The sequence below is a fragment of the Desmodus rotundus genome, chromosome 3, assembly GCF_022682495.2.
Source record: "Desmodus rotundus isolate HL8 chromosome 3, HLdesRot8A.1, whole genome shotgun sequence".
NCBI classification, from domain to species: domain Eukaryota; kingdom Metazoa; phylum Chordata; class Mammalia; order Chiroptera; family Phyllostomidae; genus Desmodus; species Desmodus rotundus.
The window spans coordinates 27,687,852-27,715,804 of record NC_071389.1 but is presented as its reverse complement, the minus strand read 5'-3'; the positions used below and the strand labels follow the sequence as shown (position 1 = coordinate 27,715,804).

The 27,953-nt window shown below is 43.7% G+C and overlaps 2 protein-coding genes across 5 annotated transcripts in view; one reads left to right on the top strand and one right to left on the bottom strand.

Moving 5' to 3' along the window:
• The window catches only part of ZMYND12 (zinc finger MYND-type containing 12), a 29,542-nt gene extending 2,243 nt beyond the window's left edge, over positions 1-27,299 (top strand). The window contains exons 1-8 of one of the 3 annotated variants that reach the window (XM_024554844.3): positions 7,471-7,719; positions 11,225-11,366; positions 12,611-12,782; positions 17,966-18,135; positions 20,788-20,910; positions 21,938-22,049; positions 25,544-25,689; positions 26,356-27,299. In XM_024554844.3, coding sequence (XP_024410612.2) covers positions 7,610-7,719; positions 11,225-11,366; positions 12,611-12,782; positions 17,966-18,135; positions 20,788-20,910; positions 21,938-22,049; positions 25,544-25,689; positions 26,356-26,481 — 1,101 coding nt within the window. In that variant the 5' untranslated portion in view covers positions 7,471-7,609 and the 3' untranslated portion in view covers positions 26,482-27,299. Of the gene's footprint in view, positions 1-7,470; positions 7,720-7,743; positions 8,240-11,224; positions 11,367-12,610; positions 12,783-17,965; positions 18,136-20,787; positions 20,911-21,937; positions 22,050-25,543; positions 25,690-26,355 lie in introns of those variants that run through there. The other 2 variants (XM_045190930.2, XM_045190929.2) reach the window with 2 other exon arrangements.
• PPCS (phosphopantothenoylcysteine synthetase) lies at positions 1,229-7,247 on the bottom strand. 2 transcript variants are annotated; one of them, XM_024554658.4, is made up of 3 exons: positions 7,104-7,247; positions 6,260-6,363; positions 1,229-4,363 (listed from the first exon to the last, which is right to left on the bottom strand). In XM_024554658.4, the coding sequence occupies exons 2-3, from the start codon at positions 6,350-6,352 to the stop codon at positions 4,040-4,042; spliced, it is 417 nt and encodes a 138-aa protein (XP_024410426.1). In that variant the 5' UTR covers positions 6,353-6,363; positions 7,104-7,247; the 3' UTR covers positions 1,229-4,039. The 2 variants fall into 2 exon arrangements, with proteins under 2 accessions (XP_024410426.1, XP_024410425.2); XM_024554657.4 differs by lacking the exon at positions 7,104-7,247 and adding an exon at positions 6,534-7,085.
• Positions 27,300-27,953: the final 654 nt, after the last annotated feature.

Genomic DNA, 27,953 nt, shown 5'->3' with positions numbered 1-27,953 from the left:
ACTCCTTCAGTTTTTTGTTTGTTTTGGTCTGGGAAGCTCTTTATCTGCTCTTTGATTCTAAATGGTATCTTTGCTGGGTAGAGCAATCTTGGCTGTAGGTCCCTGCTTTTCATAACTTTGAATATTTCTTGCCAATCCCTCCTAGCCTGCAAAGTTTCTTTTGAGAAATCAGCTGACAGTCTCAGGGGAACTCACCTGTAGGTAATTAACTGCTTTTCTCTTGTTGCTTTTAAGATTCTCTCTTTACCTTTAACCTTTGGCATTTTAATTATGATGTGTCTTGGAGTGCGCCCCTTTGCATCCGTCCTATTTTTGGACTCTCTGTGCTTCCTGGACTTGCATGTCTAGTTCCTTCACCAAATTAGGGAAGTTTCCTCTCATTATTTTTTCAAAAAGATTTCCAATTTCTTGCTCTTTCTCTTCTCCTTCTGGCACCCCTATGATGTAAATGTTGGATCTCTCAAAGTTGTCCCAGAAGCTGCTTATACTATCCTTGTTTTCTTTCTTTTTTCTTATTGTTCTGCTTGGTTGTTTTTTGCTTCCTTCTGTTCCAAATCATTGACTTGATTCCAGGCTTCATCCACTTTACTGCTGTTTTCCTGTAAATTGTTCTTTATTTCAATTAGTGTACCTGTTGTTTCTGACTGGATCTTTTTCATGTGGTTGAGGTCCTCATTAAATTCCTCGAGCATCCTTATAACCAGTTTTGAATTCTGCATCTGATAGTTTGCTTATCTCCACTTTGTTTGGTTCCTTTTCTGGAGTTTTGATCTGTTCTTTCATTTGAGCCATGTTTCTTTGTCTCCTCGTTTTGGCAGCCTCCCCGTTTGTTTTTATGTATTAGGTAGAGTTGCTATGACTCCCTGTCTTGGTAGTGTGGCCTAATGTAGTAAGTGTCCTGTAGGGTCCATTGGCATAGCCTCCCCTATCACCCAAGCTGGGTACTTGAGGTGCACCCTCCATATGGGCTGAGTACACCTCCTTTTGTAGTTGAGCCATGATTGCTGTTGGCAGGTCAATGGGAGGGATTTACCCAGGCCAGTCAGCTGCAAGGACTGGCTGTGACCACTGACCACCAACCTCTGCACTCCATGGAGGATCAGCTGTGCAGGGGCAGGGTGGTGATGCTCCAACATGGTCTGTAGCTGTCCGACTGGGTGTGCAGGCTGTGGCGTTTCCCAGGTGGTGCAGGCCAAGGTCAGCCCCCACCTGTGTTCTGTCCAGGACCACCCTGTCTAAGCTATAAAACAATCTGAGCTGGCTGCTACTTGTGCTGGGCTTGGAGATTGCCAGGTGAAGCCAAGTTGTGAATCTAGGCTGGCTGCTACTAGTGCCAGGCCTGTGGCCACTCAGTAAGAGGTGCAGGGGCTGGGGGCTCACTGAGGCCAGCTGTTGCTTATTTGATAGGATTTAGGCAGTTGTGAAGCATGAGCAAAGACCAGCCATTCATATGGAAAAGTCACCATTAATAGCTTGGATGGGCCTGGAAGTTGGGTGGGATGGAGTCTCAGGGGGTCTCCAGGGCAGGGCAGTGTTAGCCAGTTGATGGAATCTCAGCTATGGCACCCACCTGCTGGCTCTGTTGGGGGAGGGTTTAGAAAAGGGACAGTGGCCTCTGCTTCTTGATGCCAGATACTTCACTTCCTTTCTGTACACCACTTTCAAGCTGCTACCCATGCTGGAGCTCAGAGGGAGTGAGTCTGAGTAGGTGAGCCCATGTGTGGGCTCTTTAACAGAAACTGCTTGGGGCTCCAGCAGTTTCTTCCACTGACTTTAATCCCCACTGGTTTTTGCAGCCAGAAGGTGTGGGGACTTATCTTCCTGGCACTGGAAACCTGGGCTAGTGGGCCTAATATAGGTATGGGACTCCTCACTCCTGAGATATCCCTCCTGAATTTTGGGACCAGCCTGTTTGGTACCTGTGCCCCTCCTAACAATCTGGACGGATGTGGTTTCTTTAATTCTGTAGTTGTCAGACTTCCATTCAACTCTATTTCTTACTTTTCTGAGTGCCGGTTGTTCTATATTTTAGTTGTAATTTTGATGTCGTGCAAAGAGGTGAGCCTTGTCTGCCCAAGCTGCCATCTTGATTGTAAGTCTGCATCTTGGCACTTCCCCTCAAATCTTTTCAACTAAATTTCAGTGTACCTCTGTTATCGGTCACACATTAGGCTACCCTTCCTGACTTACCTCATGAAAACATCATAAATTACATTGTAAGTCAAATATTTGTGTGAAGTACAGTACCTGCTTCTAATTAGATATTAATGATAGTTTTTCAAATTGTGCTGTGGACCATTCATTTAGGGGATTTTTCTGGACTACATTTCTTGTGCCCTCCCAACCCAATGCCCAGGACAGTGAGAGCTTTGAAAACTGATGGGAGAACTCAAGAGGTGGGAAATTTTAGTTTTAGGTAATAGTTAATAAGCTTAGTAGTTAATGCATATGAAAAGCTACTCTTTCAGGAACTGAAGGTATTGGCTACCCTGACTCTAGACCACAATTTGACCTTTGTGCTCCCAAAGAGACCATTAAGCAATCCACATGGTATCTGAGCCACTTCATTTCAGGTAGAGAAATCCTACAGCCCAGGACACAATTAAATCACCTAGGACACAGATAAAGAAAATCACCCAGGACACTGAACATTGGACACAGACAGAAAATCACCAGTCAACAGATGAAACGTTGTTAGAAAAGTTGCTGGATTGCAGCTTTTATCTGATTAACCTCTTTCCTGAACTCCAAATCCCTTATCTACACTTTTTTCTCCTTATAAAAAAAGGCTGGCCTGAAAGGAAATGTAAGACTGTCTGTTAGGGTAAATAACCCGCTGTCTTCTCAGACCACTGGCCATCTGAATAAAGTACCCATAAAGATTCAGTCCCTGTCTCTGCTTATTGGTTCTGGTAGTGACAGACAGCACGAACACCGACTTTTCTGGTTCCAAAACTTCTCAAGGATTCAAGGATGGCGCAGGGCAGCAGCCTAACTTTGCCTTGCTAAATGAAGAAAACAATAATTGCAATCATTTATTGAGTGTGAACTATGTGCCAGGCACCAGACAAATGCTTTATCTTCAGTTTTATTTAATCATTACAAGTGGCATTGATTTGCAGAGATTATCCCCATTTTAAAGATGAGGAAGCTGAAATTAAGTCAGGTGTCTAAGTTGATAGAATAGGTGGTACAGCCAGAGGGGCCACAAACCTAAGATGACTCCAAAGCCCATGCTCTTTACCACACTGTAGTGCTTCCTGCAGGGTAGAGATTAGCAACTGGCCCCTGCCTGGCTCCAGGTGGAAGCCCAGGTTGTTTCCCTAAAGAGCAGTCCTAAAATATTTGACAGGTAAATTGTTCATTCAAACTTGGAGTGAATTTAGGACAAGACAGCAAAAAGTAAAGTAGCAGTGAGCTCATCATTCCCCAAGCAATCTATCTTCGGGGAGGTGTTCTTTCCTACTCCCATCTTTGATAAATTCCCAAAGAACAAAATCCTTTCCATTGTGTCAACTTTTGGGCACACACTTTATTGCACTTAATTTTTTATATATCTATTTCCCAAACTAGACATATTTATTCATTTTTTTAATCCTCGTAATCACCGAGGCCTACCACATGGTAGGCATTAACAACTATTTATCTTCAAGGCATGGCCTTCATGAATCCATAATCCATTTTATAGTATGAAGATGGTTGATATTCAGGCCCCACATAGACATTTTAAGGAGTAGAATTCCCAGTAAGCTCTTTTTTAAGGGTGAGAAAGAGCTCACGTTCATGTTCAGTATCTAGATGACATTCAGGCAAATGTGTCAGGTGGGTCGGTCATAACTGCTTTGCTTTTGCTTTCATTTTTAATGAGTATGAAATGAACTTTGAAAGACAAATAGCAAACAGAATTTGCCTGCACACCACTCACTGTTTTTGCCCTTCGTTTTCTGTCTTTATGAAAGCAAAGGGTTTATTCTAGTTCTCACCATCTGTAGGAGCCCTGGTCTACGGAACAATTTTTGATCCTGTGATTTTTGATTCTTCAGTTGTTGTCTTGTATAAAAGCTGTGTGTCGAGATTGAAGATCATCCACTATCTTCTCTTCTATCTCGATGCCCTTTTCTATTTCTTCGTCTGATAGCAATAACTTAGTTTCTGAGTCTTTGGTTATAATAACCACAAAGGACCGTCGTGACTCAAGGATATTAGCCACCACCACTTGATGTCGATAAATTTCCAAAGCATTCCGTGCACGATCAATTACGATGGAGGGGTCAGTCTCCAACTTAAAGGAAATTACAAATGCTTTGGGAGCCCAGTCTTTAACCAAAGGAGAAAGCATTTTTGGCACCATCTTCATTGTTATCTGTGTTGGGGGTGGAAAAAAAAGCTTAATAAGCAATCAAAGGTCACTACCTACCAGGTCAATCTCCTGGGAAACTAAGGAAGCAGGGGCTCAGATTCTGGCTACATCAATTTAAGTGCGATTTCTCACTGTTAAACTTTTCAAAGTGTAGTAAATGCTTAGCTTAAAAGTTTTGGCTCCATAAGGTTTGCAAGAAATCCTAATTTCAAGCCTTCATACATGTTCTCGGGCAAACCATGTCTTATGAATCAGTTCTGCTCTGCCGCCCTCAGAACCATCACTACAACGCCAAAGAACAACATTACACTTTCTCAAATACCTCCCTTTATTTTTTAAGCCAAACCCTTAAATAAATACATACAAATAATTTATTCATGCCAAAGTTACTTTGGCAAAAGCTCAAATAAAGTTAGGTTTTTAAGACTCTCAGCTTAAAATATTTTTTGCACTGGTAGAATGGCTATTCGATTCCATTTAAAAATTGTCACTTTTCACAGATCTTAGCACTTAGAACTGATTTTCTTTATTTTCATTTGCTCAAAACTCCTACTATACCATTCTCAACCACTTCTAAAGGGAATGTTGAGTTGTTTTGTGTACTTCCAAAGTACAACTAAAAAATACAAGATAAACTAAAGCTCCCAGAATTTAAATAACGTGAAATCACTAATCATCAGGTTTTCCCTTCAAAAATTTAGAAAGTGTGATAGGGATCATATACCCATTCTCCACTTTATTTTTCTCCTTAGCAATTATCACTATGTAACATACTATGCATTTAACTCATTGTCTCTTCTGCAGAATATGAGCAATGCAAAGGCACAGCATGTTACCTCTGGGTCCTATAACATCACCTGGCATATAGTAGGTACTTAAAAAATATTTGCTGAGGAACAAATGAACTAAGTAACAAAGTCAGCAACTGCCCCATACGCAGAGTCTCTCCCATTTAAATTCTATTTGTATCATCCAATAAATCACTAACAGCTCCCTCAGGTTACAGGATGCCAGATCACCTCACATTTCAACCACACCACTGCACTCACCATATCTCGTCCTTAAACTATAGCAAAACCCCTCGCCTAATCAACACACACCTCTCTTCCCACCTAATTCACCTTTAATGCCGATGCCAGAATGTTCTAAAAAAAAAATAAAAACAAAAAACAACTTCATCTCATTCTCCTACTTATGTTCCCCTTGGTTCCACAGGATAAAAAGTCCAAGCTCCTTAAAAAGGAATAGAAAGTCTTCTGTGAAGTAAGCTGTCTCTTCTGCCCTCCATTCCCACCACTCTCCCTGCTCTCCAGTCTTATCAATCAACTTCAGTTCATAGTCACTGCCCTTTTCCAAACTCCAACTGTGTACTCTACCTGGGATAACCTTCCCCACTTTGCCTGGTATAGCCTCTGCTCATCTTTTTTAAAGGAATTTATTTACTTATTTTTAGAGAGAGGGGAATAGAGGGGAAAAAGAGAGGGACAGAATCATCAATGTGTATTGCCCTGACCAGAATTGAACTGGTGACCTTTCAGGTGGCAGGCCAAAGCTCCCTCCACTGGGCCACACCGGCCAGTGCCTAAACATTTTTAAAAACTCAGTTCAAGTCACTTCCAGAAAGCCTTCCTTGACTTCCCCAAGATTCACTCAGCCCATGCTCTGACTTCACTTAGTCCGTACCTGTACTAGAATGTTTATCGCTCTATTGTAATTATGCCTGTGTCCAGTTCCTTCACTAAACTGTGAAGTCCTTGAGGGAGGCCCGTGTCTTACTCATCTCCGTATCCCTAGTGCCTAGAACACATGAAATGCAGAAAGGCCATCTCCAGATCATGAGGGAATTAACCCAAGATTGGTTACAACGGACCAGATCTCTAGAACAAAAGCGCCCATCACCTGCAGTGGGCCCCCAGATGACTGGATCTTGTGTTCAGGCATTTCAGAGACAGGAACATAGAAATCTGACACGGCCGCAGCCAGGTAAAACATCGCAGAAGGGCCTGCAAGAGAAGCACAGGGTGTAATAAATCGGAGAGGTGTATGGGATTAGCTCCTTTTCAACTCACGTTGCCCTACTGTGAGACTCGGGCGGGTAATGAGGTTGTAAGGGTAAGTGTGTGGGGAGAAAGGCTCTGCCTCCGGGCAGCCGATGGACTCCTAAGGCACACACCTAGCGGATTGAGCGCCTGGGCCGCGGCCTGCAGCAGATGCAAATAGTCCGCCAAAGTGGTGAACTCCACCGCCAGGAAGGTGCCGGCAGCCGCAGCCTTCTGGTAGCTCCGCAGAGCCGTAGCAAAGCCCGGAAGTGCCTTCTCCTCGACCTCCAGTCTCAGGAAGCCCGAAGTGGCTGGGCTGGAGGGCCGCAGAGCCGACAGCCAGGTTTGGGGAGGGAAGCGGTGGGCAAAGGGGAAGGCAGAGCGAGCGCGGTAGAGGAACAGAACCCCGTATCCTGCAGCCAGGAAGGCCTCTGCCGAGGTTGCACCGCGCCGCCCGCTGCTGAAGTTGTCCAGGAAGCGCACTGGCCGAGCTTCCAGCGGGACTTTGGTGCCGCCGGACGTTACTAACACTACCCGTTTTCCCTGCGTGCCCAGGTTGGAGGCAAAACGAGCCATAACCTCGGCACAGCGCGCAGCACCGGCGGGTTGGGGGAACTCAGCGACTAGGTCCGCTTCCGCCATGAGTCCCAGGGCTCCCCGCGCCTGCGCACGCTCCAGGGCCGCCTGTTCCTTCCCCTACCCACCTGGTTTATGCGCCGCCGCAGTGGGAGGGGGAGGATCGTTGTCCTATGCTGGGTGGTAGCTCCAGATTTCTCCACGTCTGGAAATGCATGCTGGTTTTGCCTCACAGCCCGGCGAAGTTGACAGTGAGCGGACGCAAGTCACTAGGACAGGCATCTGGAAGGGTCATGTTTGCTGTTTCCTAGTCTGGATAAAGAATTAGCCCTGTTTGACCCTTACCGGCTACCGTATAGACTTTCTGCACTTAGATTCCGCTGGAGTTAGATTACTCAGCCATTTAACCTTTGGGTTGAGACGTGTGCAAATGTATATGTGTGTGTGTGTGTGTGTGTGTGTACTTGGGTTGGGACTTGAACGTGTAACCCCACACACTTCAGATGTTAGCCAGGCCACGCCCCCTCCCTTGAAATGCTGCGAAAGCGAGTGCCCGGTGGTGATCACGTGACACTGGCGTCAGGCTCATGGTCGCCAGGCAACCGTCCTAGAGACTGACACCGCTGGCTGCAACATGAACGTGATCTACCCACTGGCTGTGCCCAAGGGGCGCCGGCTCTACTGTGAGGTGTGCGAAGCGCCAGCTGAACGAGTGTGCACGGCCTGCACAGTCACTTACTACTGGTAGGCCCTGAAATGTGGCAGCGAGGCGCCTCAACTCCCTCTCTCCCAATCACCGGGCTGGGCCTAGGTTCTCATTAGCAGGTTTCAAGACAGGTCCCTAAGACTTCTGGTGCATCGTTTTCGTCCTTCTTTACTTACTCATTCATCAGCAGATATTTTGTTGCGTGCCTACTGTATGCTTTGCACTGTTCTAGGTGAAGTCACTGAGGGAACTCGGCAGACTTGTCTATCCCTCAACGAGCTAACAACATACTCGACTGCGACAGATGCGTTAAAAAAAATGCACACGGAAAACCGTATAGCTTCAGCGAATGATAAATGTCATAAAGACAAAGGAAATGCGATGGGAGTTTGGGCAGACCGCCTCTCCGAGAGTAAACTTTTGATCTGAAAGTAAAGTAGGAGCAGTCCTCCATAGAAATGGCTGGGGGGAGAGCGGCACAGTAAGCCTCTGAGGGAGGAAAGACTTCGATGTGTTTGAGGAATACAAAGAAGGCTAGTTTCGTGCACAGCCAAGATGGTAAGGGTTTGGGGAAGGTTGTACTGGATGAGATCAGTTTTCATGTTTAGTGTAACATCCCTTGACCTTTGCTTTAGATTAGACCCTGTTTGGAACCTGAGATAAAACAGTTAGTTTGCTGGCTTCCAGAAACCTAGGTCAGAGCAGACGAGCTTGTTTAAAATGAAAAATGAAAGTCATTACAATGCACCCTCCATGACAAGAGCTGTCACTCAGGGTGTGCTACTCCCCAGGAAGCATGGTGATTGGGGGAAAGGTTCTCTGAAGAAGTAACATTTGAGCGGAGTCTTGAAAATTTAGTAAGAAATTGCTAGGTGAATGAACAATGAAGGAGGAAGGGTAGGGCACTCCTGACATCCAGGACTGCCTGGCTGAAGAGTGGAAGAACAGAGCTTATTGAGAGCTGGGTAGAGAAGATAGAAGTGGAGGGAGCAGTCACTGATTTTTAAATTGCAGGCCAGGACCCTTTAGCAGATCTTGAATAAGAATCAGTATTTTAAGTAAATAATAGAATAAAAATGATCAGAGCAACCTTACTTTAATTATCTCTTGAAGCTTTTAGTGTTTTTATGTGGGTATGTGTGTTTGTACTGGTAAAATGTATTTCATACTATGGGTTTAGTACAAAAAAGTTTGAAAATCATTTTTTTAATGGACCAAAAACCTTTATTTTTTAAAATATATTTTATCGATTATGCTCTTACAGTTGTCCCATTTACCCCCCTTCACTCCCACCCCCTCCCACCTACATTCCCCGCCTTTAGTTCATGTCCATGGGTCATACATATAAGTTCTTTGGCTTCTACATTTCCTATACTATTCTTACCCTCCCCGTCTATTTTCTACCCACCATTTATGCTACTTATTCTCTGTACCTTTCTCCCCTCTCTCCCCCTCCCACTCCCCTGTTGATAACCCTCCATGTGATCTCCATTTCTGTGGTTCTGGTCCTGTTCTAGTTGTTTGCTTAGTTTGATTTTGTTTTTGTTTTAGGTGTGGTTGTTAATAACTGTGAGTTTGCTGTCACTTTACTGTTCATATTTTTTATCTTCTTTCTCTTAGATAAATCCCTTTAACATTTCATATAATAAGGGCTTGGTGATGATGAACTCCTTTAACTTGACCTTATCTGAGAAGCACTTTGTCTGCCCTTCCATTCTAAATGATAGCTTTGCTGGATACAGTAATCTTGGATGTAGGTCCTTGCCTTTCATGACTTTGAATACTTCTTGCCAGCCCCTTCTTGCCTGTAAGGTCTCTCTTGAGAAATCAGCTGACAGTCTTATGGGAACTCCTTTGTAGGTAACTGTCTCCTTTTCTCTTGTTGCTTCTAAGATTCTTTCCTTATCTTTATACCCAACCATTCCATTCTTAGGTATATACCCAAAAAACTATTTGCTCATACGAAAGCTTAAACATGAATGTTCATAGCAGCAATATTCATAATAGCCAAAAAGTGGAAACAATCAAATGTTCAGCAAATAATGAATGGATAACCAAGAAGTGGTATATCCATACAGTGAAATATTACTCAGTCATAAAAGGGAATAACATAGAAACATACTCCAACATAGATGAACCTTGAAAACATGCTAAGTGAAAGAAGGTAGACACAAGGTCATATATTGTCTGTTTGCATTTTCACGCAATGGCCGGAAGAGGCAGATACGTAGAGAAAGTGGGCCAGAGTTTCTAAGCATTACGTGGGTGGAGGGGAGAACGAGAGCGACTGCTACAGTGAATGGGGTTTCTGGGAAATGAAAGTGTCATGGGCTTAGATACAGGGTCATGGGTGTAAGACCTTGTGAATATACATACATATATATTTTTAAATTTTTTATTGATTTTTTTAGAAAGAGAGAAAGGGAGAGAGAAACATTAATTTGTCGTTCTACCTGTCTATGCATTCAGTGGTTGGTTCCTGTAGGTGCCCTGATTAGGGGTCAAGCCTGAAACCTTGGCATATCGGGATGACCACTGACCAACTGACACTCCCAGCCAGGGCTGTGAATATATAAACACTGAACTGTACACTGTAATTTGTAAATTTTTTTTATGGCATGTGAATTACATATCAATTTTAAAATGTTAAAAAAATGCATGATTGGAGGAAGGGTCAGATTTGGGTAATAGATTTGGGAGTCATTTATATAAGCAATTATTTAAGGAATGGGAATAGATACTCTTTAGGAATTCTGCCCAATTAATTATTTTGCAGTGATGCAAATGTTCTACATCTGTGCCGTCTCATTGAGTGTTTAAAACTACTAAATATGCATGTGAAACAGTAAAAAAACTGTATACGAAACTCACAGTGCTTCCCTTAGCTAAAAACCAAACAGCTTCAGAGTATAGGCTTAGAGTAACCTACTTACTCTCTTGACAGCTTTGCTTCTTTATCTTTAAAACAGTAACAACAGATTTTGTTCTGTTTTCAAAAGTTGATTAGTTGCATGCAGGACCACCTGCAGGGAGGCGTTCACGGTGTGTTCCAGGTGAAAGCACTCCCAGGGCCCGGAAGCAAGTGGTGCTCTCCAAAGTTGTGAAACGTGGTGGCACCGATTACAGGAAAGTGTCTCCTAGAGCCTCATCAAGTGTAAATTCCTTTCTCTTTCCCAAGAAAAAGACCCTCAAATCCCTCAGCCGCAGCGTTCAGGTGTTTTGAAAATGACCTTAGGACAATGTAGAATTAAAGCTGTCTTTGTCGTTATGAAGACAAAGACAGAATACCCACCGCATCCCCACGTGAACCTGTGCCTGCAGAAAGAACATCCATCAACGCCCCTCCACACCCCAACCTAATTTTCCCACCATCAAGTAATCACAAGACAGGAAAGAGATTGGTGTCAAAATGGCTTTGGGCTCCTTGCCTGGTCTGTGTCGGGCTCACTTTTCTAGCTTCTAGGGCTAGGCCAGGAGTAGAGCCCATAGTGTCACCGGTCAGGCCCAAAGTGATGATAACGAAGTGCATGTTTTTATCGTTAGTGGTGTGGTTCATCAGAAAGCTGACTGGGGCAGCATCCACGAGAAGATCTGTCAGCTCCTGATCCCACTGCGCACTTCCATGCCCTTCTACAACTCGGAAGAGGAACGGCAGCACGGCCTCCAGCAGCTGCAGCGGCGGCAGGTGGGCCCTACAGGACGGTTCCGGGGGAGCTTATGGGTGCAGTGAGACTGCCTGGACAGAAGGGTGCACGGGTCAAGATCACTCGCCTGTGACCTCGGTGAGGTCACGGACTTGTTTTTGTGTCTTTATGTCCCCAGTACTGTTCAGTCAGTTGTTCTCCCCGTACTTACTGAGTATCTGCTGTATCAGTCTCCTTGGGCTGCCGTAAGAAGATACCATGGACTGGGCAGCTGAAACAACAGAAATGTATCTTCTCACAGTTCTTGAAGCTAGAAGTCCAAGGTCAGCCATAGGCGTTGGCAAGTCTGATGTCTTCTGAGGCCTCTGTCCTTGGCTTTCAGGTGGCTGCCTTGCCATGTCCTCACATGGTCTTTTCCTCTCTGCCCACGCATCCTTGGTATCTCCTTGTGTGTCCGAATTTCTTATAAGGACACCAGTGAGACTGGATTAGGGGCCATCTTAAAGGTCTCATTTTAACTCAATCACCTATTCAAAGGCCCTGTGTCCAAGTGCAGTCGCATTCTGAGGTACTAGGGTTAGGGCTTCAGCATATAAATTTTTTGGGGAAAATTCAGCCATAATACCCATATATGTCAAGTACTGTGATAAGAGCCCAGGCACCTAGTAGGAAGTCCACAATGGTGTGTGAATATATAAAGCAGTGAATAAATAAATAAAGAAGATTAGGAAAACTATTACGGCATTGATAGCATCTCATTTTTTCTAAAAAAATATAGCGCTTGATAAGCCATAAATCTCAAAACGCCAGATGCATCAATTTTAGTGTTGTGACGCTTTGCGGGTAGCCTTAGAACGATGCAGGGTTAGAGTTGTTTCTTATATTAACTGAGTAGGATAACACCGGCAGGAACATTTCCTTAAAATTAACTCAAATAGAAAGGCAGAAAATTTTAGATTGTCCTGAGGCATGACACCTTTGTTAAACTGTTATTATGTAGAGAAAAATCATATTCATTTAATAATTTCCTATTGAGAACACATTTATGCCAAGTACTGAACAAAGATGAAAGCACACTCGTTCCCGGACCTTGCGGAACTCACAGTCCGGAGTGTGCCTCTTTGTGTCACCTATTTTGGCTCCCGTGTCTACCTTAATACAGGCAGGCTCACTGGGTGCCCTTGACCCGTTTATTAACTGTTGGCTTTATCTCCAGCTGTACGTGTGTCCACCTCTGTCTTTTACCTTTAGACTGTCTCAGATGGTCTAGTTTTCTCTTCCACAGAAGCACTTGATTGAGTTCTGCTACACCGTAGCCCAGAAATACCTCTTTGAAGGAAAACATGAAGATGCCGTTCCAGCAGCTTTGCATTCTCTCCGCTTCCGCATGAGTGTGCACGGCCTGAGTTCAGTAGAGCTTGTGCCTGCCTACCTGCTGTTGGCCGAGGCTAGCCTTGGTGAGTGGGACTGACCTGAGGCCCCCTGGAATCAAGAAGTGCTGTAGCAGGTCGTCTCAGTAGCCAGAGTCTAGCCTTGGCAGTGGCACCAAGACACCTTTTGTGGAGGAGCAGCATTGCTGAAAAAGTTTGGTACAAGGTGGGGAAGGAGATGCCATTGACTTTTGGTTACAACTGACAGAAATCCACTCTAGCTGGCTTACGTAATTTGTTAGGACGCTGGAGGGTCCTCAGGGATTTGAAGCTTCATGAGGTACTAGAATCAGAACGCTGTACCAAACCAAGGCTGGTGCTCTCAGTTTCCCTCTCTGGGGCCTTGTCTCTTGCCTCTGCTTCTCCATATCTGCTTTATTTTCCGTCTCTGCAGACCAGGTTTTTCTGCACTGTGCTTACTGCAGAAGACGTCTACCCCCACATGTCAGGTGTAACTGAATTTACATGTCTTCCAGGTTCCAGGTGGGTAATGGATACTAATTAGCACCCAGTTTCCAATTTTACATTCCCAAAGAGAAAATTGTGTTGACTCATCTTGAGGGTGATATCTGTCCTCCTTTATCTGCCTTTGCTCCCGGGTCACAGAGTTCAAAAAGAAACACAGGAACCTGCCCCAGTAGATGAGGAGCAGTTTTGAGAGAAGGGAGCACAGACTTGGCAGACATCCCACATGGCGGCTGCAAAAAAGAATTAGCATTTTGGGGGGGGAGTTAACATTGGAGTATCTACAATATTTTAGGTACTGTGCTACTATTGTTTATATATTAATAGCCACCTTAAAAAAAACCAAACTTTTAAAAGAGTGAAACTGTTGGGAATACCGTACAAAGAACTCTTTTCCCTGAGCTATCTCTCTGAGAGCAAGCTGCTCACCTAATGCCCTATGCCTTGAACATTTCAGTGCGTATTTCCTGCAAAGATGTTCTCCTTCATAATCACAATATAACCATCATCTACTGTCATTTACTAAGCAGTCCCCATTTAAGTTTCTCCAACTGTTCCAATATCATCTTTATAGGAAAAGGGTACAGTTCAGAATCATGCTTTTCATTTTGTTACCATGTGTCTATAGTCTCCATTTTGGAATAGTTTCTCAACTTCCTTTGATGTCTGTGACTTTGATACTTTTAAATATTAAAGGCCAATTATTTCATAAAATGTCCCTCAATCTGTGTTTCTCTCATGTTGCCTCATGACTACATTCAGGTGATGTATCTTTGGCAGGAATATCACAGGAGTGATGGTGTGTTCTCATCCCGAACTATAAATTGACACATGTTCTCAATTTATCCCATTACTGATGATGTTCATTTAAATTACTTCATTAAGATGGTATCTGCCAGGCTTCTTCTTTGTAAAGTAACTCTTTCCCTTCTTTGCAATTAATAAGTAATTTATGGAGAGGTATTTTGAACTATGTAACTATCCCATTCTTCATCAAACTTTCAACGTATCCATTCATTTATTTATTGACATCCATATACTCTTGGTTTCTTGTTTTTTTCCCCCTCAAAGGGTTATAATTCTTTACTAACATTAAGTTCGTGCTCCACTGTCCCTGATTTGGCAGGTGGCAGCCCATTCAAGCTGGCTTCTGTGTGTCCTTGACACGCCCCCTTTGTTCTTTGATCACTTTCCTGCTTTCTGGAACATGCCTCCAAGGAGCCTTGATTTCCTTTAGTGAAAAATGGAATTCAGAAGCCGAGAGTAGTGCACTAGCGGTATGCGTTGCTATTGGAGTGGGGCCGCTGCCAGGCCTCCTCAGTGGACAGATTAGGGAACATGTGTACATGTAAAAATGTGTGTGTGTATACACACACATGTGTGGACGTATGCACACATTACATCTAAATTTATTTTTATATATCTGCATATACATACAAATACTCAAGGTGGGCAAAAGTAGGTTAAGAACAGTGATAAATAATCCGAGAGTAAACTCTGCACTGCGCGTGCTCACCCTTGTAAATCTAGTTCTGCCCGCCCCGCGCATGTGGCCAGGGGTCCGCACCAGTACACCAAATCCAGCCAGGTGCCGATGCGGGGTCTAGTCTGATTTTCTCCCGTTCCGTATCTGTTGTTCTCTCCTCTGACAGTGAGAATGCCGGCATCCTTTTTCATTAATATGTTCACATGTTTAATCAGTTCCCCTTCTATGAACCCATCTCCCCTCTCCAACCCTGTCCTTTCCCCTTCCAAGGTGCCCTCCTCCTCCTCTGTGGGCTCTGGCTCATTTGCAGGCTGCCTCTTCTACGTGGATCCCCTCCTCACTGGTTTGGGTTCTGACTCCCATGCCACTTAACTGCAAGAATGTCCTCCTCATCCCACTCAGGTCTGACTCCCCATTCTGGATTGTCCCTCCTCCACAACTACTGGGGAGAGCGCTGGGCAAGGAAACATAGCCCAGGTTCTGTTTATTTCTGACACTGACTAGCTACAGGAGTTTGGAAGTCACCCTGGCCTGTCTCCTCATCTCACATTTGGACTGTTACCAGCCAGCTGGTTTCTGCACGTGTCTGGCCTCCCTCCAATCTGGCCTCCACACAAAATGTGATCAAGTCACTCTACTATAAAGACCAAACTCCTAAAGCAACCTGTGAGCCCCTGCTTGGTCCAGCCTTTATGAATCCTCTCACTCGCCTCATCTCGCATTCTTCTCTCTCTCCCTTTTAAATTACACTAGCCTTCTTTTGATTATTTATTTTTTTAAAAAAATTGATTTTAGAGAAAGGGGAAGAGAGGGAGGAAGGAAGGTAGAGAAATATTCATGTGAGAGAAAAACATCAATTGGTTGCCTTCTGTAGGTGTCCCCCATGGGGGACCAAACCCACAACCCGGGCGTGTGCCCTGACTTGAAATTGAACCTGCAGCCTTTCACTTTGCAGGATGACGCCCAACCAACTAAGCCACACAGGACAGAGCTTCTTTGGATTCTTTAGAGGCACTCTGATGCTTCCTTGTGGAAGGCTCGCCTCTAGCCACTGTTCTCTCTTTTCCTCCCCTCCCTTTCCCCTAACTAATTCCTATTCATACTTCAGGTCTCAAGTGTTACCATCCCCTTGTCTAGAAGCCTTTCCCAAGCCCCCAGCCTGGGTCAGAAACCTCTTTCTTTTTTCTGGGTACTTCAATAATAATTATAAATTCATTGATGAGATTGTTGAGAACTGGAACTGCATCTATTCTTACAGGTCCTAATGTCTTCACACCAGAACAGTCCTTACTGCAGGGAAGGTGCTCAAAAGCCCCTCCCACAGCACCTGACACCTAGCGGGCACTGTGTAAGACTTTGTTGAATCGGAGTCCTCTTTACAGGGTCGTCTTGAGAATTAAACGAGTTTGTGTGTGATGAACAAGAAAGTGCTTTGCCAGCTGGAAGGTCCTGTCCAGATGGGAAGTTTTACTGTAACTCCCACAGTCAGTGATCTGAAACCTTGCCAACGTTTTTGAAAGTCTAAGTCACACCCCTTGTGCACACGCCTCCTTCCCATCTTAGAGATTCCTCTCCTCTGGAGTGGAGAAATAACAAGTGTTCAGCCTTTTTAAAAGTAAAACTTTGGAATTATAATCAACTAGAAATGATATTTTCAATAACACTTCAAAGAGGAGCTGCCTTCCTCGTCTCCCCTACTGCTGTTAGTGCTTTGGGACCGGGACAGCCTGGGTTCAAATTCCAGCTCTTTCTCCCCTGCTTGGGTGATCCCAGGCATCAGACTTTTCCTTACCTTAGGGCTCCCACGCATACTGTTCTTTCTGATTGGAATACTCTTTTCTCCTTATACATGGCTGGCTTCTTCTCAAGTAATGCATCTGCTTAAATGTCACCTTCTCAGGGAACTGTCCCCTAATCATCCAAAGTATTACAGGTTTCTCCTTGCTTTCTTTGATCACTGTGTTCTCTTAATTTTCTTTATAGCACTTCATGTTTTGTTAGTTTATTGTGTACCTACTTCATTTTATTCTATAAGCTCCTTGAGGTCAGAGACCACGTCTGTCTCATTCGCTAATATGTACTCAATAAATTAGATGAATGTGTGGTTGAATGAATGAAGTTTCCTCTTCTGTAAATTCCTCGACGGATACTTATTTCCCAGGGTTGTTGGCAGACAGATCACAGATGCAATGGCCTAGCATAGTGCGTGGCAAAGAGCAGGTCCTCAGGAAATGCGGATTCCCTTTTCCCCCTGGGCGTCTCACAGCCACACCTTAGAATTGTCTATAACTGCTTTATTCTGTGCACCTTTACTTTCGTCACCAAGTCATCACAATACCGTCGCTTTGGGGATCAGGGCTTCAACCTATGACTTTTGGGGTGACACAACATTCAGTCCAAAGCACGGACCATACCTCTCCCTACTCCAGTGTTTTTGTCCCTCCTGTCCATACAATGAAACACTTCATACTCTCCACCTCTTCCAAACCCCCTGATGTTACCATTATTGTACTTATACTATTTATATATATATTTGTTTTCATGTCACATACTCATTCATTCATTCCCCCAACCCAACTACCCATTTTTTCAAAGGTAATGGTGTTGATTCATCTTTGAATCCCCATGATTCAACATAAGCTCTGGTACATACATATCCATGTAACTCATATACCATAAAATCCACTCTTTCAAAGTAGAACTCAGTGGTTTTAGTATATTTGGAAGATTGTGCAACAATCACTACATTGAATTCCAAACATTTGAGTAAATCCAAAATGGAACCCCACATCCATATTAATGGTCACACTGCATTTTCCCATATCCACATTTCCTGGACACCCACTAATCTGCCTTCTGTCTCCGTGGATTGGCCTATTCTGGACATTTCGTATAAATGGAATCATACAATATATAGCCTTTTGTGCCTGGCTTTTTTTTACTTAGAATGACGTTTTCAAGGCTCGCCCATGCCGTAGCATGTGTCAGTACTTCCTTCCTTTCCATAACAATGATATCCCACTCATGGATGCAGAGAGACCACCTTATGCATTCTACTCATCGCTTGATGGACATTTAAATTGTTTCTATTTTGGGGGGGGAGGCTGTTATGATCAGGCTGCTATGAACCTTCACGAACAAGTTTGTGTGTGTTGGGACAGGTCTGATTACTGAGTAGATGAGTGAGTGCATGATGGCGTATTTCATCACGTGTCTGCTGGCCAGGATGTGGATTATAATCTCTCCTTCTTTTGGACAGGGCTGGGCCGGATCGTCCAGGCTGAGGAATATCTATCCCAAGCTCAGTGGACAGTCCTCAAATCAACCGAATGTCCTAATGCCACTCACTCTTTACTGCATCGGAACCTGGGACTCCTCTTCATGGCTAAGGAAAACTACGAGGAAGCCCGTTATCATCTGGCTAATGATGTAAACAATCTAAATTATAACACCTGAATGTTTCTGAGACCAGCACTGTTCATTTTTTTTTTTAAACTGAGCATTTCTCTATAACTTTTTTGTCTACTACTGACTGTTTGGTGGGATATCAGCAAAAACTCAATGTTAACAACCTGAGTTCAAGCCTTTCCACTTCCTGACTGCAACCTGGGCCAGGACATCATTTCCCCAAGCCTCCATTGCTCTGAGGATGGTGAAGGGAGGCAGGACAGGGCACTAGTTGAGAGAAGGGCTTTGCTTCTAGTTCTAGCTCAGTAGTTTGACCAGCCACATAGCCTTGAACAAATTATTTAACCTCTTTCAAATTATAAAATGGTCTCTGCCTCATTGGGTCATTGCAGACATCAATAATGGGACAATACACGAGCAGCACTTTGGCTATTATTTTTATAAGCAGCATCAATGTCTCTACTTCAGGGTGTGGTGGTTAAATTTCAATGAGCTGGTGGTATTTGAAAGTGCTTTATAAACTATAAAACTCTGTGCAAATGTTAGATAGGATGATGAGAGTAATGATGGTGCAGTTCTTCCAAAATTTCTGAGGTTTCTTCCAAAATTAGGATTTCAGTATCGGGCAACATTACCAGAGAGAGCAGTTCCTGAGCCTGAAATCTGGATGAGCCTTCATGTAGTTGCTTCTCTCTCCGGCCCCTCCACTGGGTAACCCTCCCTCTGGTTGGCTGCCACTGCACAATGCCCGTAAATCCAATGGAAACATTCTTTTTTTTTATTGACTTTTTTTTTAGAGAGAGAGGAAGCGAGAGAGAGAGAGAGAGAGAGAGAGAGAGAGAGAGAGAGAGAGAGAGAAAGAAACCTTGACTTGTTGTTCCACTTATTTATGCACTCATCAGTTACTTCTTGTATGTGCCCTGACCAGGGATCAAACCCGTAACCTTGGTGTATCAGCACAATGCTCTAACCAGCCGAGCAGCTGGCAGGCCAGGGCTCAATGAAAACATTCTTGTGCTGATTAGCCTCCATACCCCCTCACTGCAAATGCATTCTCTGCCCTACTCTGCCCTGGGAGGCTGACTTTTACGGACTACACAACCTGGGCTCCACTGCTCTGGCTTCAGTTGTGTTTGGAGAGAGAGGTGTGGCGGGGGATTGGAGGTTGGGAGGACAGACAGGTAGGGACCCTGGTAACCTTCTCCCCTTGCTTTTTGAGGAGTCAGGATGGTAATAATTCCTTGCTGTTGAGAATCCCCAGTGTTCCTCTGGCTTTTGTTGATTCCTTAACCCTTCCTTGTCCCTGCAAATAATTCTTTTCATTAAACTGTCTTCAGGAAATAATTCTGAGGGGGCATAAATTTCCACCCATGAGCCTGCCTAATGTACTTCTTCACCTGTGTTTCTCTACACAGAGATAGGCTCCACCCTCTGACAGATGAAGCAGAGGCCAATTCTGTCTTGAGCTGGGCCACACTGTTAAGAATTAGATCAAGCTCAGATTCTTCAGCCTAGTTTAAAAAAAAAAAAAAAAGCACAGTTTTATTGACACATATCATAAAATTCACCCAGAGTGTATAATCCAGTGACTTTTTAGTAAGCTTAAGAGTTGTGCAGCCATTAGCCCCGTCCAGTCGTACAACACTGTTACCACCGCAAAGAGACCCCTCGTGTCCACCTCCAGTCCTTTCTCTTCCCCACTCCCTGCCCCAGGCAGCTACTTCCTGTTTGTCTAGATCTGTGTTTCCTGGTCATCCGATATGAGCAGATTGGTATGTGGTTTTTTGCATCTGACTTCTTCCAGTTAGCACAATTCTTGTGAGGTTCATCCATGTTGTTGTGGGTATCAGTATTCCATTTCTTTTGCTGCTGAGTAGTAGCCCGTCATCTGAATGCACCGCATTTTCTGTGTCCATTCATCAGCTGAGGGACGGGTGGGTCGTTTCCACTTTTTGGCTCTCATGAACAATGCTGCTGAGAATATACAAGTCTTTGTGCAGACACATGTTTTCATTTTCCTGGGCATATACCTAAGAGTGGAATTTCTGAGTCACGTAGTAACTATGGGTGTCGCTTTCTGAGCACTGCCAAACTATTTTCCACAGAGGCTGCATCATTTTATTTTCATACCAGCAGAGTATGAAAATACACTGGGTTCCATACTCGTCGAATTCTGCCTTTTTGATTAGAGCCATTCTAGTTTGTGAGAAATGGTATCTCACTTCTTGTGCTTATTAGCCATTGGCATATGTTTTCAGAGACATGTCTGTTCAGATCTTTGTCCATTTTTTAAAATTGATTTTTATTGTATTTTTCCATTAGCATTTCCCCCCTTGCATCCCCTTCCGCCCGGCAGTCACCACACTATTGTCCATGTCCGTGAGTCCTTTCTCCTTTTTGTTCAATCCCCTTTACCCACTAACCACCTCCTAGAATTGTCAGCCTGCTCTCTATCCATTAGTCTGTCTCTATTTTGCTTATTAGTTTAGTTTTTTCATTAGATCTCACATATGAGTGAAATAATATGGTATTTGTCTTTCTCTGACTGGCTTCTCCCATTTTTAATTGGGCTGCTATAGAAGTTGTTTATATATTGTGGATACAAGTCTTTTTTTAAAATCAGATATATGATTTGCAAAGAGAACTCAAGCACTCTCCTTCCTTCTGCTCTAGATTTATTTTGCCAGTTGTGCATTTGGAACAGAGAACATCAGGACCTCAGGCGGCTACTTTCACCTGGCTAATATCTTCTTTTGCCTCAATAAGATGGACCTGGCAGACACGCTCTACACCAAGGTGAGCTGGGGAATATGGGAGCTGAGCCTTGACACTTTGGCAGTGTCTTACAACTGGTGACGGATCATTCATGAAAAATTTGAAGCACAGAGAGATAACGTGACTTGCCCAAGTTTCCATAGCCTGATATATGATCTATATCATTGACTATCAATGATATATATCATTGATATATATCACTGATATATGATTCCAATTTTCTTTCTTCCTGTTTCTCCACTACCAAAAGAGACCAATCCTTAGAATCCATAGGAAAATTAACAAGTAATAAGTGATGGATCAATAAGAACCAACCCCCTCCAGATAGAGTGCCATATGCTCTGTTATACCCCCAGGATCAAGATAATGTGGGCGTATTGAGGTATGTGATAGAAAAGGAGATGAAGTTTTTAAGGGGTAATTATTGCCAAAAGGCCCTATGAAGGGATCAAAAAATAACAATGCCCCTTGAAATTTCCACTTGTACATGTGAAAGATTTTAAACTGTTTCTAATATATTAAAATGTTGGTTATGTTCATGGAGTGACACCTTACTCAGCAAGAAACCATTGCCATGTGTGATACAGGCTCTCATGTTGTGACTGTTCATTCGTAGTTCAGGCCCACCTGTGAGGAGGGGGCATGGTGGTGTGGCTGAAACGGATTGAGCCTCAGCGTCAGACGGACCTGAATTTAATTCCTGGCTGTGCCACACAGCAGCTCTTACCAAAAGTCAAGTGTGATCTTAACGTCTCTGAGCCTCTGTTTATTTCTCTGTAAAATGGGAATAATAAGTCTGGACCTCAATTGTGCATTGTGAGGATGTAAAGGTTTAGTGATACATTCTCAACAAATGGTAGCCATTGTTTTTAGACCCCAGCAGGGCTGTCTGCAGGTCAGTCACATGCCCTTTGCAGCCCAGTACTTGTCACACTCGCTTTGGCCAGGGCTGTGTGGGCTCCTAGGTTTCCCCCTGCTGCCCTCCCAGCTGGTGGTCCACTGGCTAAGACCTGGCCTGTGTATCTGATTGCATCTTCTTTCCCAACAGGTCTCTGAGATCTGGAATAAATATTTGAACAATCACTATCAAGCCCTCTCACGGGCTCGCATCCAACAAATAGATTTACTGGGCAAACGGTTTGAGACCGACACCGGCTTGGGTAAGTGGCAGTTCTCCCTACGAAGCCGAGCAGTGACTCTCTGTCAATCTCTGGGCCTTGTCCCAAAGGGGGAGCTGCTGTGTCTGCCGTGGATCACATGCCATCTCTCCCATCTGGCTTATGGGGAAACTGAGACAGGGGATCAAAGGATTTTACCAGAAGTCAGATTCCTAGCATCACAAACAGCCTTTCAGGGGACAGATTTGGAGGGGAAAAGGCCCTGCCAGAGCCCACTGTGACTTCTGTAGAGCATCCATGTCTTATATGTTATCTCTCCAAGGCGCATAAGTCTAGGCAGGCTCAACACAGAAGTCACATTACCCATTTGCCCTGAGGACAGGGCTAGGGCTCTTTCCTGGGCAGCAAGTTGTGACTTCTGCCATTTCTCAGTGGCAGCAGTGAGTCTGACTCATCTGGCCATCCCCAGGCTCAGCACAGGGCTGAGCGTTGAACAGCACTGTGCAGTATCATTCCCTCTGAGACAATAAAGACACAGAGGATCTAGTGTGTGCTAAAAAGGGCATAGAATGTAGCTGGCGAGACAGCCTATTTGAAATACCAAAAGAAAATTTCTATGAGTACAAATTATATTGTAAGTCTAGCCCCAGAACAAAGAAGTGATAATGGTGTTAAAGAGGAAAGACTTCTTACGGGAGAGGGGTTTAAATTAAGGTTTAAAAAATTAGTAACTTTGCTGAGCTTTCTGTTATGATCAAAGTGTTCATGTGAAAGCAGAAAACTTGGAAATCATAGCTATCCAAAGACAGCCAACCTTAACATTAAGGTACATACCCTTTCTGGTTTTTTCTCTAAGCTTAACACAGGAAGTGCTCACTTAGTGTCTTTGACAGGTTCGTAGAAACTGTGACTTTAGCAAAACAATGTATAATGCAACCAGTTTTACCACAGGCTAATTGATAGGGATAAGAGTTAAGTCCCTACAGCATATTTCTGGTAACAAAAACATCACCAAACTCCTAAATAAAGACCCAAAACACTTCTAATATTTTTTAAAATATATTTTATTGATTATGCTATTATAGTTGTCCCAGTTTTTCACCCTTTGCCCCCCTCTGCCTGGTACCCCCATTCCCTCCAGCAATCCCTCCCACCTTAGTTCATGTCCTTGGGTCATTCATATAAATTATTTGGCTTCTCCATTTCCTATACTATTCATAATACCCCCTGTCTATTTTGTACCTACCAATTATGCTTCTTTTTTAAAAAAAAATGATACTTCTTAATCCCTGCACCTTTCGCCCATTCTCCCCCTTCACCCTCCCAGTTGATAACCCTCCAAATGATCTCCACATCTATGATTCGGTCCCTGTTCTGCTTGTTTGCTTAGTTTCTTTTTTAGATTCAGTTGTTGATAGTTGTGAATTTGTTGCCATTTTAATGCTCATAGTTTTGATATTCTTATCTTCTTAAATAAGTGCCTTTAACATTTCATGTAGTAATGGCTTAGTGATGATGAATTCCTTTAGCTTTACCTTGTCTGGGAAGCAGTTTATCTGCCCTTCCATTCTAAATGATAGCTTTGCTGGATAGATTAATGTAGGTTGTAGGTCCTCACTTTTTATCACTTTGAATACTTTTTGCCAGTGCCTTATAACCTGCAAAGTTTCTTTTGAGAAATCAGTCGACAGTCTTATGGGAACTCCTTTGTAGGTAACTCTCTGCTTTTCCCTTGCTGCATTTAAGATTCTCTCTTTTCTTTAACCTTTGGCATTTTAATTATGATGTGTCTTGGCGTGGTCCTCTTTGGATACAACTTATTTGGGATACTCTGTGCTTCCTGGACTTGTATGTCTATTTCCATCACTAAATTAAGGAAGTTTTCTTTCATTATTTTTTCAAGTAAGTTTCCAATTTCTTGCTCTTTCTCTTCTCCTTCTGGTATCCCTATAATTTGGATATTGTTATGTTTGGAGATGAACCAGAGGCACCTTATACTATCCTTGTTTTTTTGAATTCTTTTTTCTTCTTGCTGTTCTGGTCAGATGCTTATTTCTTCCTTATATCCCAAGTCATTGATTTGATTCTTGGCTTCATCCCCTCCACTGTTGGTTCCATGTAGATTTTTCTTTATTTCACTTAGTGTAACCTTCATTTCTTCCTAGGTCTTTTTTATTTTCTTGCTGTACGCAGTGAGTTCTCTGAGCACACTGATCACCAGTATTTGGAACTCTGCATCTGATAGGTTGGTTGTCTCTGTTTCATTTAGTTCTTTTACTGGGGTTTTGATCTGTTCTTTCATTTGAGCCATATTTTTTTGTCTCCTCAATTTGGCAGCCTCTTGTGTTTGTTTCTGTGTATTAAGTAGAGCCGCTTTCACTCCCTGCCTTAGTAGTGTGGCCTGTCTCGATGAATGTGACTTCTTTAAATCCGTGGTTGTCAGACTTCCATACAGCTCTACATTCTGATGGTTCTGGATATTATTTATTTTGAGGTCTAGTTGTAATTCTTTCTGTGGTTGCGCAAGGAGGTGAAACTTGTTTAATTATGCCTCCATCTTGACCAGAAGTCCCAACACTTCTAATAGTAAACATTAAAATAAGTGTGAGCTATATATATATTTAAGATAGATAAATAAAAACAAGTAATAGAATTGTATTCCAACCCACTTATTCCATTTCAAGGTCATGGGTGACTGGAGTTCATCTTGGCAGCTCAGAGCACAAGGTGTGCACCCACACTGGACAGGACTCCCTTTCATTGCAGGGCCACTTACACGCACATCCACACTCATTCACACTGGACAACTTAGACACACCAGTCACCTAGTGTGCACATCTTTGCAATGTGGGAAGAAGACTGAGGACCAGGAGAAAACCCACGCAGATATGAGCCAACTCCACACAGGGAGTGGCTCCAGCTGGGAATCCCTCATCAATGTTATAATGAAATGATGTTGAACAAAATGTTATTTGGGACTTGCTATACTTAAAAATTGCTTTTAAGTATTTGGCCCATCATAACTCATAGAAAGTCAATAAATGGTGACTAAAGTACATCCAAAAACTGCTGGGGAAAATTGTAAGTAGAAAGGCTGTTCCTTAAACATCTTTGGATCAGGGGAAGAAGAATTGAGATGCTGCAGCTGCAAGAAACCCTGCTCCCCTACTGCCATAGAGTGGAAGCTGCATTGGGCCCAAGGAATCCCACGGTGACAAATCCCCTGAGAGGTTGAATTTAGGACTCTGAAAGAGAGAAATCTTAGCAACGTTGGGACTGAGCATTTTTTTAGGTTACTCTGATAATGACATGCTAGACAAAGCTGGGGAGCTGCCTGAAACTGTGTGGTTTCCTGCTCTGCATGTGGCAGCAGTCCTCCCGGTGAAGAACTTGCTGTGGTCCGTGCTGCCTCCCCAGATGTCCCCGGGAGGAGGCTGCAGGAGGCCAGCCGCCCTCACAGCTCACTGCTTATCCGTGAGGGGAGACTCGGCTGCCCCCTCAGGACCCGTTTCTTCTTTCCTTCCTTCCCATTGCAGATGAAGCGCAGGAAGCAGAAGCCATTCAGATCCTGACTTCAATTTTAAACATTCGAGAGTCTACCTCTGACAAAGCTCCCCAAAAAACCGTCTTCGTTCTGAAAATCCTGGTCATGCTTTACTACCTGATGATGAATTCTTCAAAGGCAAGTTTCCCTAGAAAAGCAGCCTGTCTAAACTGGAGGTAGAAGTTCCTCTAGTTGAAGCCAGCTGTATACTGCCCACTTGCACTAGCTTTTGCCCTAAGAGTAAGCCCTCATTCCAGAAAAGTTCACATGCTCATGACATGTTTCATTGGTTGAGTCCAGCCTGCATAATGGAAACAGGATCATCTTCTTCCCTTATGAGGGCCTTCCCAGGGCTGCATAGGTAAACGGGGCCTTGGGCAGTGCTAGGAAGCCTGCAGGGCAGGAGGGCTCTGGGAGTCCTTGCAGAAAAGGAGCAGTAGCTTTAACTACATTCATTTAGTGAGTTCCCCCAGGATGGCAATTTACTTGTGGCACCTGTTCTCTCTCTTCCTGCCAATGTTGGTTCAAAAGGCCTTAATTAAGGCCTTTTGATCCTACAAAAATCTCTTTGCTAAGAAGGTGTACTTAGTTTGTCAAGCCAGGTGCTTTTCCTGGTGCCCCTGCCCCACCCAGCACACATGTAAGGACTCAGTGTGTGTTCACAGGTTTCCAACAAGAACTCGGTGGCTGGTGTGACAAGCTGATGGGTCCTTTCCCATGTTTCTGGGATTGAGCACAGGTGGGGCTTCCCAGCATAATGCTTCTCTGTAACCACTTCCTTTTCTCACTGCAATTCTATTCTAGGCGCAAGAATATGCCACGAGAGCCTTCACTCTCGCTAAAGAAAAACAGCTCAGTGTCCATGAACGAAACGCCATCCAAGAATTACTCAACCTCATCTCAGCTGAAGAAGTGCAGCCCATCACTTAGTGGCCCATGGGTTCTGCATCAGTGCCCATTCCAGGGACCACTGAACTTCTAATATATGCCAGCCTTGCACAGCTGCTTTGTTGTTCCACACATTGCTGAAGTTCACCCTCTTCCCCTGTGACTTCGCACAAAGTGCGCCTTTATTTTGGCACAGCATGTGTGAGGGGATGTAGAGCTTTAGACATAGATAGAGATCAGTAAAACCTGTTTATCGTGACCTTTGCACTTGGTTTATCATGACTCTGTACAACTTTGAGTAAGGTGCTGTCAGCTCACTAACAGGGCATTGGTAATTAAACTGCAAATAGTTTATCATATTTCCCAGAAGTCTCCCAGTGATACATGTCCCATAGATCTTTGCCCAAAAAGGGGCATAGGGAATAAGCTATATTGGAGGAAAGTTTCCCTATTCTACTGGAATTAAATTAGCATTAATCTGAGGTAGTTTGTGATTAAAATGTCCATTAGAATTCCTCGAGCAATCACTAAGAAAATTACTCTAAAAACAGTTTAAAATCAACAAAGGAATTAAAATATACTAGAAAAGATCGACTTAATGCAAAAGAAGGCAGTGAAGGAGAAATAGAGGGTCAAAAAGGACATGAGATATATTGAAAATAAATAACAAAATGCAGACATAAACCATAGGTCTTTGCCAGAGAAGGCGCTGGGCCTTGCCAGGAGCCCCAGCTCAGACAGGCTGAGATACCATTCCAGGCTGGTGTCTTCCTCTTCATAGACAATGATGTGAAGCAGAGAAGAACCATCTATGCTGTCTAGAGAAGCACTCCGGAAGGCCCCCAGTGATGTAGAGGACAGAGTGCCTGGGTTCAAATCCCAAGTCTCTCACTTAATAGCTTTGTGACCTTGATCTCCTTGTAACCTCATTCATTATTGTTGTAAAATGGCCTAGATGTGGCCATGGCCATATCAGCTTGTCCCCTGGATGGTCATGGTCACTTAACATATATATATATATATTTTAGCTCCAGACTTGTCAAACAGCTGCCAATTAGCACACCTCGGTAGAGTTTTACCCAGGAAGAGGATATGCAAGTCAAGAACATGTTGGAGAGTTTTGTTCCTCACTGTAAATTAATTCACTCATATACATAATGAAAATAGGTCAGATAGACCACCCTACCCCTGAAGGTCTAGGGAAAATCTGCTGGGAACCCGTTTCATAACACTGGTCATTCTTGTGCTTCTTTAAGATGCGTATGAAGTCCCAGGGCCTGCCTCTCCTAGCAGCCATCTCTCACTCCAGTTTGCAGCTTCAGCTGCATCCTCACTCTCCACGGCTCGTCCTGTAGTTGTTTTTTCATCTCTTTAGGGACACAACCCTTTCCTTCTTCTTGATTCTCACCCTGCAACCTCAAATATGAGTCAGCTCTTTCAAATAGATGTTTAGTGAATATCTGTGTGCGTGGGGGGTTGCCGAGGAGGGTCAACAACTAACTGTTAGCAGATAA